At 42.0% G+C, this 19,897-nt stretch overlaps 1 protein-coding gene across 2 annotated transcripts in view; it reads left to right on the forward strand.

The window, feature by feature from the left end:
• LOC122811665 (glutaminase liver isoform, mitochondrial-like) overlaps positions 1 to 19,897 on the forward strand; it is a 1,484,096-nt gene that overhangs the window by 363,504 nt on the left and 1,100,695 nt on the right. For both annotated transcript variants that reach the window (XM_044083661.1, XM_044083660.1), the window contains exon 4: positions 11,047 to 11,176. In XM_044083661.1, coding sequence (XP_043939596.1) covers positions 11,047 to 11,176 — 130 coding nt within the window. The remainder of the gene's footprint in view (positions 1 to 11,046; positions 11,177 to 19,897) is intronic.

Here is a 19,897-nt window from a genome sequence, read left to right on the forward strand (position 1 = left end):
TCCCAGGACTTGGTCTTTCTGAGTTGGCGTCAACATCCTGGACTTCAGCATCTACTGAAAGACCTGTTTCAGGTAAGAGATGGGAGACATTACAGGCTCAGTTCATTGTGCTAATTGACCCCTAAGAATCTGCATCCACTTTGGCTGCTCCCTAGTGCACCATTTAGTGGGCTTCTTTGTCCTTTCATCCTTATCCCAGAGTGGCAGAAGGATGGAAAACCACCTTTGGTCCGAGGTGCCTTGATCAGAGACCTCTCGTGCACATTTAGATAAGATCTCTTTGAGTGCTCCAAGGAAGACGAAGTGTAAAAGGAGGTATTTGGACTCCATGACTCTAGTAGATGAAGGGAATCCTTCCTCCAATCCCCTTGATGACCGACAGCTTGGAGAAATATTAGAACTAGTGTGACTGAATGGACAATAGCCAGTCAACCCCACTGACTCTGAGGAAGAACTCTTACAGGAAGCTTTCCATTCCTCCCAACCTATTTTGGGTGGTCCCTTCCTCTGATATAATAGGGGCATTAGCATTAGACATGCTGCACTATGTTCGTCTCTCACCATGACCTATTTTCAAGGAGACTGCGTAAGATATTTCAGCCTCTGCAAGGACAGACAGGCTTAGAGCATGAATCCATGAATCCCTCTCTTTCAATGCATTCTCACATTAATCAAAGCCGTTGGATCCAGCTACACCCTTGGATCCAACCTGAGCCAAGTCAAAGTCACCTTAAGCTACATCTAAGTTCTCTCTGGAGCCAGTGACTTCGAGGAAGCACTCACCATTCCTGCGGGACACTCCTCAAAGGGCATCCCATCCACCGTCAACCTCCTCCTCCCTCAGGTCATCTAGCACCTAATAAAAGTGGATATGGACAGGATGATGAGAAAGTTTCTCAGAATCCATATTCAGTTGGGAGTCATTCTGTGTCTGTCTCCCATCAGATCCATATCCCTACCTCCAATACCCCCAAAACCTTTGACTCCTGCTATGATCTGTCCATTGGTTTTGGAAATTTTGGACCCAAGATTCCCAAGTTTGTCTGTGACATATCTGAAGGCCTGGCCCTTTATGATTCTGAGCTCTTCTCTGACCCGGATGGCTCCAACTCTGTTGGAGCCGGAAGAGTCTTGGAGCTGTAGCATCGGTGCCAGATCTGGGGGGGGGGGGGTGGGAGTGGGGTTGACTCCAGTGTTTTTGGAGCCATCCTTACATCTTAGAGACTCGGTATTAGACAGCTCGGCTCAGACCCCTGCATCAAGGCTGGAGCCTGGGGGGTTGGGTTCCATTCTGCATGGGCATCTATGGATCCTGTCCGGTCAAGACTTGGTTTCCCATGGCTTCTGTGTTTGATGTAATGGAGAGAGCTTTTTTCACCTCTGTGGACAAGACATCTTTGTCCCCTGTGGGTCCACCCCATCCTCAACAGTCTACTGTCACTGTGGATGCTTTGTATTTTCATCCCATTAGAGCAGCCAGTCCGGTCAAGCCTGGAGACTGTCTTCATTCAGAACTCTGCTGGCACTTCCAAGTCCTCCCTGGAAACTACTGCTGGAGAGCCCCCTTGGGAGCATACATGTAAGAGGAGACACTTAGATTCTCATCAAGAATCATTAACCGAAGGCACTGACTTCGATGAATGGGAAGGATCAGATCATCCTTGGATGATATTTCTTTCAGTGAAATACTTGAACATTTGAGACAGGAAGGTGGCTGGTCTTTCAACCTCCCTTCCCAAGAGGAGTCACTGTTTCTTGAGGCTTTCAGAACTGGCTCAACTAAGACTTGGGTAGTCCCCATGGTGGATGAGATTGTAGATCTTATCTCTCATCAGGCTTGGAAGGATCCAAATATCATGGAGCCTATTCCCAAAAGACCAGACAAATATCTTGTTGCACCCAAGGATAGGGCTCATTGGAGAAAGGGTCTCCACTGGATGCTATGGTGGTTGCAGCAGCCACCAAGAAAGAATTTGCGGAGCAGAGTTCTTGTGTTCATCTCCCTTACAGCAAGTCCAGGGCATTGGAAAGATTTGGGAAGCACATCTATGCTTCACTGACTTTTTCCCTCAAGTCACTGAATTATTTGGCACACATTATGAGATTTCAGAGGGAATTGGTAAAACAGTTTTTGAATACCCTCTTGTGGTCCAAGTTTGCAGAGGAGAAGAAGACTATTGTTTTTAATGGCTACCCTCCAATCCTTGTCAGATGCTTATGTCAGACTGATTTCTCACACCTCAGAGGGAGCTTTGAGAGCTGTGAGTTCAGGAACTGCCATAAGAAGGCATAACTGGGTGTGCTTTTGTAACCTTGTGGAGCCCTTCACCTCTTCATTCATCAGTGCCCCTTTTGATGGATCAAACCTGTTTGGCCCTAAGGTGAAGGAGACTCTCACTAAGAGAGAGCAGGGTGGGAGGACATTATCTACCATGGGAAACCATTTTTCTACCCTGAAAAGACTTTCTGCAGGAACCAGAGAGGAGGCAGAAAGACATACTTCAGATAAATGCAAGATTCTTCCCAGTACTCTTATGGAGACAGATCCCATCACGGCAAAGGGGGGAACACCAGTGGAAGATGTCACCCAGTGGCAGAGGTAGACACCAACATAACAAAAGAATTCCCGATGTCCCACCCAGTCATAGGAAAGCAGCATCCATAGAAATAGAAAAGCTGCTGAGGAAAAAGGGTCATCCAAATAGTCCCCCATACCAATAAGGATCCAGACCCTACTCAAGATTCATTTTAGTGCCAAAAAAGACAGGGGACCTAAGACCAGTTTTTGGATCCCAGCAGTCTAAATTAATTCGTGAAGCACTCGAAGTTCTGGATGGTCATGGTTTAGTCCATTCTACCACTGTCATGAAAAGACAATTGGATGTGCTCTATAGATCTCCAGGATGCATACTAGCATATCAAGATACACAGGTGCTCCCAGAGATAGCTGCACTTCCAGCTGGGAGCTAGTCTCTATAAGTTCAGACCTCTGCCCTTTGGATATTTGCAGATAACACGTAACCTGGCGGATTCATGCAGAAGAAGTTTCTCTGAGTCACCCTTTTGTTTTTTCTTTGCCCAAGGCTACGGTGGGTGGCATTACTGGGGAGGGGCAATCTAAGGCACATGGTCTCTGAGGCCAATCTTCACGTCAGTATCCTAGACGTGAGAGCAGTCCTATTGGCGTTAGAGGCATTTCAAGATGTTCTTGGGATAGTTGCTATTCAGATGGACCACATGGCGGTAGTCTGGTACTTCAACAAATAGTGGGGAACCCAATCATAACCACTATGTTAAGAGGCAGTGAAAGTGTGGGAATAGTCTGTCTCTTCCAGCCACATTCTGTTTGCAATGTATATTCCAGGGAAGTCCAGTGTACTAACAGACAAACCGAGCAGGTCCATTTTACTTCCGCACAAGTGGCCTCTCAGTCAGTCAGTGGAGGAAATTATTTTTTGCCAGTAGGGCCAACCATGCTGTGACTGCTTTGCTTCTTCCCTCAATTCCAAGTGCAGCTGGGAGTCACCAAGAGATCCTCTGATTCATGATTGGCCCCCAAGTCTTCTATACACCTTTCCCCCCACCCCCCTCATCTCCAAGTTTCTCCTGAAAACATTTCATAGGTTTGTAGGTGTTTACTAGGCTAACGACTACAAGGGATGTGGGTCATGCATCCCGAAAATCTGACAAGTTCTGGTACCCTTGATAGCTGTAAGCAGGGGCTTGGGAGATGAACCATTTACAGGTTGCCTGTGTCCATTAGAGACATATGTGCCAAACCAGGGATAAATTCCCTGTTCCCCATCCAATTGTCCAAGTTGCATTTGAATTGGGTTAGGGAGGAACTCTGCTTCACATTGGTGGGGAGCCTGTTCCAGAGATGGGAGTAGTCTCTGGGATACATACTTGTCTCTCCAGCAGATCATATTTATATCACAGGCAAGGTTTAAGTCTTTAGAACAGATAATTCTGGTGTTGTTTGTTTTGTGGATATGCAGGAGGTCCATCAGAGTGGGATCTGGCAATGCCCTGTATGCCATGTGTAGATCTCCCCTCAGTAGCCTGTAGGAGGCAGAATGCAAAGGGCCTTGAAGTGGTCTGCATAGGACATTTTACTTACGCCCTGTATTCTTTTAGTGAGGAAACTCTGTGGACGTTCCAATTGTTGGACATGCTTGGTTAGTACATACCAAAGGGGGCGTTGTACTCAGTGATAGGTCTAATGAATACCGAATACAGTGGAACAACGACTTCCTTGGACATAGATGTCATACCTTTGTTTATAAGTTGCGCAGCATAGAATGATTTCCTCACTGTTGTAGACCTGATGGTCAAAGGCTAGATTTCTGTCTATGTGTGTCCCTAAGTCCCTGACTACTGGGTCATCTCTAAGGGGTGTGTTGTCAATATGATATTTACCAGGGGTGAATGACTTCCCGAAGGATACTATTATGCATTTCTTGGCATTTCGTTTTAGTTCATGGCTCTGACACCAGTTTTCTGTCTGTGTCAGCTCTTCCTGCTGAACATTTGTGTAAATGCTAAAAAGGAGCGGTCCAAGGACTGATCACTGAGGGACTCCACTTGTGACTGGCCTCTTTGTAGAGGTGGACTCCCCAATTCTAACTTCCTGGGTCCTGTCTGTGAGCCAGTTGGCTACCCACTGGGTGACATATGGGTTTGCACCTAACCTCCTTTGTTTGTCAACAGTGCCTTGGCCAGGTCATGGTAGGCAGTGTGAACCATTTTGCCCTCATCCATTGCTTTGCTGACCTTTCAGTGAGGAATCAAGCTAGCAAGTACGGCTGGTGCTCGGCAACCAAGCTGCTATGACCAATATTGAGAAAAAAAGGCCAGCACCTCGAGTGGTTCCAATATATATGATTTATTGTATAAGAACTAGACCGGTTTCAGCTATTCAAGCTTTCATCAGTAGTTGAAAAACACAAAAGCAAAGCTGCCCCTTATATAACCATAAAAAAGCAATGACATCACTTCCTGTCAAGGAAGAAAAAAACAATGATTATGTCACAATTAATTATGGTAGAGTTATATAGCATATACAAATCACATACTATATGTGTGCATAGATTTAAGTTGTCCATCAGAGGCAATACCAAACCATCCAATATATAAATTGATAAAAAATAAAAAATAAAAAATAAAAATATAGAATAAAGCAATACCTTTATGTTATGAAGTAGATGAATGTTGTGTGAAAATGAAGAAAATGAACACCTGAAGCATAGTCAGTGATGTTGATATCCATAATAAATGAGATTTCCACTATGATCAAGAAATCGGTTCGATGAGAAAAGACTGATAATGACAAGTGCATGAAAAATTAGTAAACAATTCTTTACATTTTATCATTAAGCCCTGGTGGGAAAAGCCCACCCAATTTGATTATCCATCTTTTCTCTTTATTGTTAAGGATCTCATGCCATCCTGTTTTGAATGCCCTATTTCCAATGATATTATCAATAATGCAGAAAGAGAATTTGGCTGTGGGGTGCTTTATAGTGTGTCTGTATAAAGCATTTGTTGATCTGCAGTTCTTGATGTCCCCCAAATGTTCTGATATCCTTATACGGAATTGTCTGGATGTTTGGCCTACATAGAAAGCCTGGCATGTACAAGTAGCCAAATAAATAATCCAGTCAGAACTGCAGTTCCCAAAAATTGTCATATCATATACCTGGCCAGTATTCTTGCTGGTAAAACTTTTTGTTTTGAATATATAATCACAAAAGCTACAGTGGCCACAGGGATATGTGCCCACTAATTTGTCTCCCGTTAAGGTTCTGTGTGTAGCAGTGTTGTCATGCATAATATTCCTTTTGTAATGAGAAAAATAGGAACCCAATGTTTTGCCCTTCCTATAAGAGAAATAACAACGTTCTCCTAGATAGCCCTCCAAAAGAGGGTGGGATGTGAGTATACTCCAATGTGTGTTGATAATGTTAATGAGATTGTAACTATTCCTTCCGTATGTGGTGATGAATCTACATATGTCAGGATTGTTGGATTTAGCTTTGTTCTTATAGATTAGTAAAGACTCCCTGGGTAGTGTTGTGCTCCATTGTGCAGCAGAACTGATGGCATCCCGGTGGTATCCTCTATCCAAGAATCTTTTGGTCAGATCTTCATGATGTCTGTTGAGATCCTGTTCAGAAGAACATATTCTTTTGATTCCCAAAAACTGAGATTTAGGAATGTTCTTGATAATGTGCTTCGGGTGGAGACTGTTGGCATGTAGTAATGTGTTGTATTGTGGAAACTTACGATGAACAGTTGTTTTGAGTGTATGATCCGGTTGTCGTTGTAAATAGACATCCAGGAAATGAATGTCATTCAAATTATATTCCACGGTGAATTCAGTCCCCCACATATTTCCATTGAGATGTTCCATGAATTCTTGGAGATATTCCGGACCGCCTTTCCATACAAGCCAACAATCATCCAGATATCTCCTCCAGATGTCAATTTCGGGTAGATACACATTATGCAATTCATCATAAATTATATGTTCTTCAATATAACCCATATACAGGTCTGCATATATAGGTGCAAAAGAGGCCCCCATGGCCGTACCTTGTATCTGCCAATAGTAGTCTTGTTGAAAATAGAATACATTTTTAGTTAGGACATGCTCAGCCATACATACAAGTAATGTGTTCATTCCAGGGGGATAAATGTTGACTTTGTTTAACCAAAATTCCAGGGCCAACAGTCCTGCCCAGTGTGGAATGCTGGTATACAATGATTTCACATCCAAGGTGCATAGAAGCCAACCAGGTTCAAGTTGTGTATTGGAGACAATTTGTAAGAATTCCGTTGTATCCTGAATCCTGGCTCTAATACAAGATAATAATGGTTTCAGTTTTTCAGTCAAAAACATGGACAGGGGTTCCGTCAAGGATCCAGTCCCAGATACAATCGGTCTTCCTGGTGGTTTATCGATGGATTTATGAATTTTAGGCAATAGATATAGGTATTGTTTAGCAGGATCCTTAACCATAAGATGTTTTTTGGTATTGGTAGAAATAATCCCAGTATCAACTGCTTCTTGTAAAAACTGATCAATTTCTTGTTTGAAGGTAGGTGTAGGGTCCGTACTCATTTTCATGTAATGATGATGGTTGGACAATTGTCCATTAGCCTCATCCCGATAATAATCGGCGTCCATGACAACGACTGCACCCCCTTTATCAGCAGAGAGTATAACTATATCCCTGTTGTTTTTAAGTTTTGTTAAAGCAAGTTGTTCACTGTAAGATATATTATTTCTTATATTGTCTGATCTATTGGAATGAAAATGTAAATCTTTCATAACCGCCTGTTGAAATACTGCAACGTGTTTATCCATAGGGGGTTGAAGGTGGATTTATGGAATCTAAATTCAGTAGATCTTTGAGAAATATTAGGGTCATCCTGTTGTTTGAAAAATAAATGTAAATTAATTTTTCTACAAAACTCTACTATGTCAGTAACATGTGAGCTTTCGTCAATGAAGAAACCAGGAATAAAACCCAAGCCTTTATTCAATATAGAATATTCCTCTGATGGCAAATTGTATTTTGATATGTTTAACACATTTTGGTTAGATTCCACTATTTCACTACTGAATGAAAGAGTTCCTCTAGACTTTTGACCCCGATGCTTTCTCCCTCCCCTATGTGTCCTGCCCCTAAAGGGCTGACCATACTTCTTCCTCTTTTGTTATGTGGTGATTCACTCATACCAGTTGATTCATTGTCTGTTGTGGAGGACTCCTCACCAAAGGTGTTACTGGAAGATCCTGATTTTTTGAGAATTGATCTCGGTCCTTCTCACAGAAGTCCACCAGGTTGAGTAGGTATGACCTGCCCTTGATGAAACCAGACTGGATTGGGTCCAGTGGCTGGAGGTTTACTATATCATTATTGATCATTTCCATGATAATTCTGTCCAACGGAAGAGCAAGGTAATCCTCATTTCTCCACTCTGGGTACATTTAGTGTGGTTCCCCTTTCTGTGGCCTCATCTAGTTAACTCTTCCTGGGCGCTGGATCCTTCTCAGGACCTTCTGCTTCATCTGTCTGGGTGACCTCACCCGGACATCCGATCTGTCAAGCTGACTGCATGGTTTCTCCTCTTCCAGTGATGACTAGAGACTCCAGGCTTTCTTCCCCAGTTTGTCACCTCCTTACATCATCCCAAAAAGTTTATACCAGGAAGATTTATAAGAGCAAGTGGAAGATTTTCTGTTTGGCCCTTCAGAGACAATTAGACCCCTTTCCAGCACTTATTTCAGCTGTTCTTGACTTCTTTGCTTCCATTTTCAATAATGGAGCTACTTATTTGGCAATTAAAGTGCAACTTGCTGCCATTTCATATTTTCACTAAGGTGGAAACCATTCTTCTTTGGCCTCGCTGAAGTTGTGTAAGGCTTTTCTTAAGGGTGCCCTTTTACTCTGGCTCCCTTTTAAGGACCCCATTCCTCCATGGGATTTAACAGTTATTCTCCAAGCTTTACCCATTCTCCCTCTGAGCCTTGAGCCAAGGCAAAATTAAAGTTTTTGTCATGGAAAACCCTTTTCCTGGTTGCCATTACATCAGCTAGATAGGTATCAGAACTGCAGGCACTTTCTTCCCAGCCACCATACTTAATTTTTCATAAGGACAGATCATCCCTTTTAACTAACTCTTCCTTTCTGCCTAAGCCTGTCAAAGCCAAGTATTAGCCAGTCAATCAGTCTACCCATTTTCTTTCCAGTTTTTTCCAACAAGGAAAATACATGCTGCACCTGTTGGATGTTCATAGAAAACTTAGATTCTATATTCACAGAACTAAAGATTTCAGAAAATAAAAACAGCTGTTTGTTTCTTTTTCCAAGGCTAACTTGGGCAAAGCAGTATCTAAAGTAACCTTAGTTAGATGGATCACTGATTGCACTGCTTTTGTCTACAAGAGTAAGGGTTTGTCAATGCCCAAACCACCTAAGGTCCATTCCACTAGATCTATGGCCACATCATCTGCCTTTTGGTCCAGAGCTTCTGTAGATTTGTAAAACTGCTACATGGTCCAATGTTCATAACTTTATAATTCATTACAAGTTGGACATCGTCTCTATAAACAGGGCAGCTCTTGGCTCTGCTGTATTTCAGAATATCCTTCCTTGAGGACCACCCATGTTTACTCTTGCTGGAGACTCTGTCCCATCAGTTGAGGAAGGGATGGAAAAGACAACATCAGATATTGAAGTTATGTACTCACCATAACTCTGCATCTGTGTTGTTTGTTTTCATCCTTCCTGAGCTTTCCACCCGCCAAACCCCTTCCTGTTTCATAATCTCCTACTTTGTCCTGAGGGGTTTTGCCCTGTCAGTCTTGCTGCATGTATTCCTGTCTCCTCCTTCTCCTTCTCTGTCTTTAGGTTATAGTTGGCATACCACTTGTTCAGGCTATGTTAATGGTTAGTTATTCTTTGACACATATTGTTTAGCTGAATGGGGGTAAACTCAATCTGAGGTAATTAAGGAGAAGAGGGGATTAAGGGTAAAGGCAGCAGCTCAAGCTGCAGAGCCTAAAGGTCAAACAAAGTGTCTGAGGCTGGATCTGAGACCCGTCAGCTGAGGAAGATGAAAACAGACAGCACAGATAATACAGAGTTATGGTAAGTACATAACTTCAGTTTATTATGGTTCTGATTGTGTGCTTTTTTATGTGCTTACAACTTGTGTGATCCATTCAAGTGTTCTTAAGTTTTACTGCACAACTGGCTGCCAATTCATCATAACTGCTAAGTCTCCTGTGTTTCCTTCATGCAGTACAATTACCTTTTGCTCACCTTCTGTGCCACAGTTGCTTTAAGTATGGCAGCTAGTGCAGAAGATTAAGGCTACAAATTGTTAATAAACTGCTTTCTGTAGTCCAGAGTTAGATTCCCACAGCCTTCGTTTACTTACTCTGTGACTCTGGGCAAGTCATTTAACCAGACGGTGCTCCTTGTTTGCCTCTAAGAGAGGGGCATTTGTGTTCAGTGGGATTACCTGGTTAACAAATAAGTGAAATTAAATAAGCAAACCCAAATTACCATCTGCTGTTTTATTCCTGACGTTTCACTGCCTGAAGTTTGATCTGTTAGAAACAAGAGTGTACCCAGCCTCTTCATACTTAAAACCCTTTCTGTAAATGTCACCCCTGTTCACAACAATGTATATCAATGTAGTCCAAAATTTAACCGCAGTAGCAGTATTTAAAGCCAGGCTATTCCTCAGTTATACTTAGCTGTCTGAAAAGTGATGCACTTTATGTATGCATACATTAACATATGCACAGACACATATGTGCATGTTTGTTTTGTAAGCATATGTATGTGTGTGTGTGTGTGTGTGTGTGTGTGTGTGTGTGTGTGTGAAGTATGCCCACACACTTGCATGCTTACACTCTCACACACCCTCACAAAGGCACATACAAATGCACACAGCTTATTTATTTATATTTTTTGCCGGTGTAGTGCACTGAACTCAGTGGATCATTTGCAGGCACAGCCCGCAAGAATAGGATTACACAAGAAGTGAACAAAACTTATTTACAGATACATGGATATGCTAAAAGATAATACATGTTTACAGATGCAAGAATATGCTACAACATTTAGTTCAAGAAGCAGTTAACAATGCCTTAACATGGAAAATGGGATTATGTTTATCAGAGCTGCTTCGTAACATAATCTGCTGGAATTGACTGTGTTTTCCCGTCTCACCACTGTAGAAAGTATATGCATAGTATAAACTTCCATTATAAAACTGATATTGTTTTACTGATGTCTCATTTTACCCTAGACTCTTTTTCTCCAGTGTCACCACCTTTTTGTGACTTGTCTTCTTTATTGTGTTATTCTTTAGCTGCTTCTGTAGTATACATGCCTACTTCAGGCAAACTCTGAAAATATAATGCCAGAACTGGAATGTTTGCTTTCAAACAGAAATACTGGCATTTTATATTTTGAGTAGATTTGTTTTAACAATCACTAATGGTAATTTTGTTTTTCTTGACAGGTGTGTTCAAAGCAACATTGTCCTTCTGACTCAGGCATTCCGTAAGAAATTTGTCATTCCAGACTTTGAAACCTTCATTGTACACATTAATGAACTGTACAAGAATGCGAAGAGGCAGACTGGAGGTCAGGTAAGGGCATGAGAGTCCTCTTCTTCATCATTTGTGGGAATGCAGGCAGGAGCCTGATTATTTGCTATTCCACCTAAATGCTTTGGCTGTTTTGTCTGATGGTACATCACATTCATTTCTCATGAACCCATCACTGATGAAACAAGTTGTACTCAATTCATCATAACTCTTGTGGTGTTCTTCTTGACTGAAGAAGGTAGATGGCATTACATCTGGATCAATTTCTTGGATAGGTCTTAGTATACATTGTTGTTAAACTAATGAGCTGCCTACAAATAATAGTTTACAGACACGGGTTGGAGTCCTGCAGCTTCCTCTTGTGAAATCTCAGACTACAGCAAGTCATAAAGGAGATGTATTTCCCAGGTCTTCCCTGAAAAATGGCAATTTTATCTTTAAGTTTAAATCATTTGACAAAATCAAATCAAAGGAGTAATATAAATAATAAACATACAAAAGATGATGGCCCGAGTTGCTCAGTTGTTGTTCTGGGAATATGGCTTTGTTAACTGTAGATGTTTTCAGTGTATTTAGTGAATATTCCAAAATGTGGTAGGTATTTACCATGTGAGTTAACCACACATCAGACTTATTTGTTTAAGATATCATGACCCGGATGTACAAATGGATTGCAGCGCTTTTCCAGAGGAGGCCCTAGGAGCAACAAAACGTATACAACATATGAGAAAGTTGCAAGTTATACATATGCTATTAGTATTTTACAATGACAGATTGCAATTTGACATTATTAGCAAGTAAAAAATAGAGCATCGAAGCAAGGAATCATGTGAAGAAAGAATAAACTGATAATGCCATTGGGTTATAAAATAAGAAATGATAGACCATTATGTATAACAGTTTGTTGCCTAGGAAGCAAATAAATATATGTGTCAGATTAGAAACATAACAGAAGCAACAGTAAATTTCATTTGGAGACCATGACTATAAAAACCTTTTCTAACTATGCACAAGTATTTATTATAGAAAATATTCAAGGAAACAAGGAAACTAGTAGCTGTAAATATATAGAGAGAGCTCTTAATCACATGAAGTTGTATAAGCTTTCCATTTTACAAAACTGCATCAGAAGTTTCAGTTGATACATGCCTTTTGTAAGCTGCAAACATCTATTTTATTCATTTCATCCAACAGGGTACATCATTCATGTGTGTGTGTGTGTGTGTGTGTGTGTGTATATATATATATATATATATATATATATATATATATATATATATATATATATATAAATGTAGTTGGGGATAAGCTGTTAAGTGTCATGATCTGGAAGAATCTACGAGTGGCATAAATGAAAGAATTGCATGTGCCATTAGGGAAGGAGTAACAGGTAGTCTTGGTGAAGATGTAAGGATCTGAAGTAGAGAAGGCCAGAACATGCATGAATATGCAAACCTGAGGTGTTTCAAGCCAGACCGTATTTACTGGGGCTGGACTACTACTTCTGACTTTCGGAACACACATTCAGGTAATAGCCTTGGTGCCAAAGGACTTTCTGTGAGAATGAGGAAATGAGTGGTATTTGACAGTTTACTTCTCCGGATGGTGATGGTGGGGTTAGTCAGGATTTCAATTTCTGCTGAACTGTATCTCTGGTAGAAACCAGAGAGTTAAAGCAAGAAAATCCATAGAATGGAGAAGATAGACCCTGGTTCATCAAGCAGGTTTGGATGGTAGTATAAAGACAAAAATCTCTAGCCTGATATTGTGGTGGGATCAGGATCCTACTAGCTAAACTCTCACTGGGATGTAGGAAGAATGGTCTTGTGAGTTATGGTCAGATGTGAGAAATGAAAATACATTAAAAAAACAAAAACAAAAAAAAGATAGGGATGCAAAACTCTAAGTCCAGGAATAGCAGTCAGGGCCATAACTTAGGTGGGGCAATGTGGGTGGCTGCCCCGGTGCAAGTTGTTAGGTGATGTGATGTGCAGTAACCGATGGGGTGCAAGTGGAATGCTGGCATTTGTCATTCATTTATGGTGCCATGGGTGATATTGTGGCTCCTTAAATTAATGTATTTACTGGTTATAGAAAGAGCTCATGCAAAAACCACACTACAGTTAGTAACCCATTAAGCTACGTTGTATTTAGTAACAATAGCAAGGGTCTTGCATAAACTCTTTGTTACAGCTCAGCCAGAGTTAGCTTATTGTTTTTGTTTGTCCTCAGTTTTGAGGAAGACGTTTTTTGAATGGTCCTCATCTGAGGTTGCCAGTTCTGGAGAATACCCAAAGTGCCATATGACTTAGATATGGCTGTGATGGTAATGACTTTTGACAGCTTTGATCTAATAAAGTAAGGAGTATTTTGAAAGGACTGCTATAACTGGATAAACTTAGAATTAGTTTTGATTTCAATAATGTGTTCAATAAGACAGTAGTTGCACTGTGGCAGGATGGAGTTAGTGTATTAAGCAGCACACAGTGATATCAGAGAAAGCTTGCACTGAGTAGAATGCGGGAGAAGAGGATAAAACAGCAAATTATTTTTAACTAAGATTTGGAGGTTACGAACTTTGTACTTAGTGGAAGTGATGACAAAGGGCAGGTAATGCAGCCTTGAATAACATATCTCTGATTTTCGGGCAAGGAGTTTGGTTATGGAAAGGGACATTTTAAAAAAAGGAGGATATTTTGCTAAAGGTGTGCTCATTGTAAAGAAGATCAAGCCAGAAACAAAAGCTATTTGAATGAATAAACTGTTTTTGCTGAGGTCTTGCCATGGAGAGGCAGTCAGAGGGATATCATGTTTCTAACCTTTCTTTATGCAAAACACAAAATCAGAAAGCACACAGACTCAGACACGGGTTTCACTGGCTGTACTGTTCATTTTGTTACTTTGCAAGGTAGTAACGTAATGAGACAAAATCAGTGCACATACACAATTTATATACCACTGCTATATTACTGTGGGCAGTATTCACGAAGCCTCCGTGTAAGAGTTACAAGGCTTACACGGAGGCTGCAGTTAAATGGTGTGATGTCAGCATGTCATGCATATGCATGAGGGCATGCTGAATCACACCTAAGGCTAACACGGTCCGTGGAAGACAGTAGGGGGTGTGTCCGTAGGGCCAGCCCTGCAAACGGACACACCCCCAGAAGAGTAAAAGTCCTGAAAGTAAACCCCCACGACAGAGTCCGTGGAAATGTGAATAAACACAACACAACACATGCCCCCACAGACTATGAACATAAAATGTATAAATGAACATCTTATATATTTTTTTTAAGTTGTAAAGATGTTTGCCCATGAGTGCGCTCGTTTGTGCGGGCGTGCCCGTCGCTTAGCCACAGTTAGCAGTCGGTGGAAAAGCATATAAGAACTAAATATGCAAAGTAAGCCAAGAAGCAATAGCGTAGCCGTAGAGACGTCGGCTGAAGAGGAGGCAGTCATGATTCGAGCCCCCACAACATCAATTTTTATATTTAGTGAAATAAGCACGAAACAAGTCCTTGACATATATGTACACATATAAAATTATATTTTATGTAAAATGTAATGAAATGGGCCATGTATTTTGAAGAAATGTGAGATAAAAAAATTAAAAAAAAATGTGAGATGTGCCCATAGCTGAGCTACAGTCTAACAAGTTGAGGATATCTGCCTGTAGGTGAGCAGTGGTGTAACAGTTGTAAAATGAGTGCCCGTAGGTGAGCAGTGTTTTAACAGGTGTAGAATGAGTGCCCGTAGGTGAGCAGTGGTTTAACAGGTGTAAAATGAGTGCCCAGGGTTGAGCAGCATTTTAACATGCTGAAACTGTGTGCCTGTAGCTGAGTTGAGCGTAATATGCGTGCTGACAGCCAAACCATGCGTAAACCAGCGTGATCCGTTTGCGCGGAGCTGCGCACCGTGCCAACAAGCTAACCAACGGGCAACGTTGAGCAAGCCGTATCAAAACTGCCTTTACACAGACACACCTCCTAGCCTGTGTAGACAGTCATAAAATATAAAAAGCAATGGCCAGGTTCGAACCCAGGATACTGTGCACCATAGTCAAAGTACTGAACCACTAAGCCATGACAGTTGCACTTAGAAATGCAGTAATAGCATATATATAGGAATGAATAGAAAGAGGAGCATGACAAAGCAGGTTTTGTGAAGCTGATACCATTCCAAAATGGCCAATCACAGATAAGTGCGGGAAAAACGGCATATATAAGCCCCATAGGCGGGAATACACAGCATAACCGATTGTAGAACCAACTTGCAGCCAGGATGTCAGGTGTAGGTGAGGGTAGTTGCTTCCGAGCACAGAGGTGGGGCGTTGAGGAGTCCAAATATATGGTTTGGCTTCTCATCCATAATCATGAGGCCCAGCTCATGCAAGGCCAGGTCCTGTGGGGAGCATATAGGGCTGAGGCGTGGGACCGGTTGGCTCATGATCTCACCAGTGCCACAGGAATACCAAGGACTGGTGAGCAGGTCCGTCACCACCATGCGGACCTGAAGAGATGGAAGCAGGACCAGCTGAACCGTTGGATCCAGGAGGCCCAGCAAATGCCCAACGCCCCACTACTCAGTAAGTTACATGTAATTATTTATGTAAGAAATTAACCTAGCTGATATTATGGAGATGTGTATTCCAATATTACTGTATTTATATTACAGCTGCAGGTGTCCGTTCTGCGAACCGTCGAGCCTATAGCGATAGGCTGGCGCAGTTGCGCCACCAGGCAGGTCAGTAATTCTCTCCCTGTAACTGTAATTAAATATATAAGTATGACAGTTAGCAAAAGAGTGCATTGTAGTCACTAATTAATAAAATGTGCAAGTAACAGTGTAAGAGGGTTTGCAAGTATTGCTTGATTACAAAAGTGTGATGCAGCCTGTAATCCAAACATAAAAATGAAACAAGTCTGAAATAAAGATGTCCCACCTGTAATATAATAGTACATAACCTGCAGCAGGCAGAAAAGTACAGCTGCAGAAGCTGAGTAAAACACATGTGTGAAATATATCCCTGTTGAAATACAGAAACATGACAGAAGTGAGACTGTTGAAAAGGATTGTTATAACTACATGTAAAACATGTCAATAAAGCCTAGAATGAAGTACCATCCCGAATTGTAAAAATAAAACAAGTGAGAGAGTGTGAGAAAGAGGTATGAATCCACCAATAAAGTAGTAATAACTCCTGAATAAAGTATACTGCAGTCAGTACAGAATGAAATTAATGTGACAGGCAGAACCAAACAGTAACATGTGTTGAAAACGGTACTGCAGCTGGAATGTGTGTCCCAAAATCTGGATATGTTGCTCTCAGTCTGCAATATGCAGATAGTATGGTTGTCTGAAATACCAAACATCCACAGTTGTCTATAGCTATATAAAGCAAATGTAGCAGGATGATGTAGCTGAACAGAGCCAGATATGAATGTGTATGAATAAAAATGAAAATGTATATTGATGTAGCAGTAACATTCCCATCACCAACCTGAAGTAGTTATCACATAGGAAACTGTAGGCAGAACTGTAGTGTGTATATATCTACAGCTAGCAGAAATGTACAGCATATGTATTGGTATTTGAAGTTGTTAATTAAATTTTCTTCACCCTACCCTATAACCACATATAATCCATTTCACGTGAAATTGGTATGTGCAATCACAATTAACACCCCTGGACATTTGTCCTGTTGGTTCATATATATTTGCATGTACGTTGATGCATCTGCCCTGTTCATACATCCAAACCTGATGGCCTGTTGCCATCAATCAACCCTGCATGTTGTTGGATTGTGTATTGCTGTTCAAATTATGCATGTGTTATGCTTGCTGTTCAATGGTTTGAATATATGGGTGTTTGGTTAATGGGAATACTAATGCATGCTGTTACAACTAATTGTGAATGATATTGTACGTTACTAACCCAAACTGTCATAACATAATGCAAAACATAGGACGACAGGGAAGGCGGGTTCCAGCGGGCCCACCTTTCCCTCCTCAGCTGGCGAGTGCATCTGGCAGTAGTGCCCAGGCCGGACCCTCCTCCGGTGGCCGTGTGCCACCTGCGGGTGGGAGCGCTGCAGGGGATGGGGCTCATCTCCCCTCTGCAAGTGTGGCCGGAGGAGAACATCCACTCACCCTCCTTAGTGTCCGGACTGTGGTGCGTAGGGAGATCCGGGACGCTGTTCTTGGGCCCCTACGCCAGCTTGAGGCATGGGTGGCACAACTCACGGGCATGCCTGCTGCCCGGCCTACACAGCCCCATCCTGGGCAGTGAAGGCACAGTGGCAACTGCCCATGGGTGGGGATCTCAGTTCCACTGTTGCCATCTGTGGGCTCATGGGCTCGAGATATCCAAACATCCGTCCCCGTCAATTGTGTAACTCCCCCCACATGTGTCATACACCGCCCCTGTATGCGTCTTGTTTGTCTTGTCTGTTAAGCTACCCAACCTACCTCCCCAGCTATACCGACTTCCTGTACCTGACATACCACTCTCACCTGAAAAAAAAAGGGCACTCTGTACCCACAAAAAAATTATGCCCCATACATAGCTGCCCATTTGCACACATGCTGGACATGGAAACTGTCAATTACAATTGGCTGTGCAACAAGTATTATTGTTGTCCTTACACCTCTCTCAAGGGTGGAAGGTTTCAAATGTCACACCAAATTACGAACATATGCACAGCTGTTGCTGATGAAGAAATGGGCAGCTATGGGCCTTACCTACATCCCTCCTGCAAAACCCGAGCTTGTTTCCCTACTGCCCTACCCTCTTTGTGACCCCTTTTTCACCACTTTCCTGTCTCCCCATTTTCATTTCTTTCAAAGAAATTAGCGCGGGTGTGCGCAAGAGTAAGCACTTCTAAGCAGTTGTAAGCGGGTATGCGTGTGTGTGCGCGGAGCTAAATGCCAGTGCGCATGCGTGAGCTCCACGCAAACCAGCACTAACCCGCTTACAACTGCTTAAAAGTGCCTTAGTCACTCTGAATGACAAGGCCTGTAGTCTGCTCAAAAGCAAAATAAAATCCCACTGTCAGTCCCGAACCCAGGACTTTGGAAACAGTAGTCTGCATGACTTACCACTAAGCCATGACTTCTATATAAGAACATTGTGCTACAATAAATATATCATGCAATAGTAGGAATGAATGTAATGGGAATATAGGATGTGTAGTACACAAAGCATGTCATGTATATTTACTGTCAAATGTAGTGGATTTATATAATAGTAGTGTGTGAACAGAAACAGCCATGCTAGTTGGTAGCTAGTAGGTAATAATGTGACTGTAGCACCTTGCAAGCCACACACATACTCACAGCAGGATAATCACTGCCCATACCCCACAACCTCTTACAGCAAGACATCTGGACTAAGTAATAAAAAATGTGGAGCAAAGGCCCAAAAACAGGGACACATTTCAAATATTGCTCCAACAAACGTAGACAGTTGAGAGAGTAAAAGGTTTTGCATTATTTTGGATTTTTGGAAGGGTACGAAGTCTGAAACTGAAATGTTTGTCACTATAGTCTGACTTGAGCCCTGAGTGATTTGCGAGAAAAAGCTGTTTTATGATATATGGACCAAAATATGAGGCAAAAATGTGGACATCCTGCAAATATCTGTACACTTGAGAGGTATGACACTGCCATATTTGAATAGTTAAGAGCCTAGACATAGCAACAGTGTCTGAGTTACAGGGATGCCCCACAGACTCCCTGTGAAAAGTACAAACAGTAGGCAGAAAGGTGTTACAACGCATGCAATGGTGACTATGAAGTACTGAAAGTATGCACCACTTGCACGGCAGAAATAGTGTAGTAATACATATGCTCATGCTAACCCACAGTCACAACTGCAGAATACCGGACAATTTAATGGGTGTACCCCACTGATATGTACCATTCCATGAGCCAGATAAAAGATGCACCTGAGAGTCTCTGGGGCCTGCTCAGCAGCATACTCACATACCCTAATAGATGTCAAGGCCCACACCATGGCCAGACCACACTGCATGCAGTAACACCCTATCAGATATAGCAAGCATTCCAAGGTGTGAATGTACATGGAAGATAGGAAAGCCACAGCAACACACTACAGTCAAGATACCTAGCAGGCATACAATTAGTGAATGTAAAGGGCAAATAATGAAGCCATAGCAACAAAGTGCAAGAGCCACTGCTATATACCAGTTACACCACATGTCCCACAGGAAAGCACACACACCCACATTAACAGTAGTAGTAGTCTTAGGTGTCAGTGTACATACACACTTAGTACAGGAAACTGGAGAAATGAATGGAGAAATATTTATCTACAACACAGCTGGAAATATGAGAGAGATACTAACCTTTACACTCACAGAACAGTGTCCACAGCATACTAGCATGGTCCCTGCCCTTAAAATCTGAAAGGGCTATGCCTATCTCACATACCTTTTTATAGCACTGTCCTGAAACCACAGTGAGAACTGCAATCAGTACACAACTGGCTGCATGCAATTAGAAAATGCTGGCTAACAACTGGTGCAGAGGCCATCACATGGACATATGCAGATACCTACAAAAGCATGCTGTACTCCCAGTCCACACATGCAATACTTTCATTGCACCCTCTGGAGGTAGAGAGAGAGAGAGAGAGAGAGAGAGAGAGAGAGAGAATAAAACACACAAACAAAAACACTTATTAACAAAACCTACTAGAAAGCTGTCATCTATCAACTGGAGCAGCAGCAGCAGGACACCGATC

This window comes from Protopterus annectens, chromosome 9.part0 (genome assembly GCF_019279795.1).
Source record: "Protopterus annectens isolate FY-2018-M chromosome 9.part0, PAN1.0, whole genome shotgun sequence".
In the NCBI taxonomy this organism is placed as follows: domain Eukaryota; kingdom Metazoa; phylum Chordata; order Ceratodontiformes; family Protopteridae; genus Protopterus; species Protopterus annectens.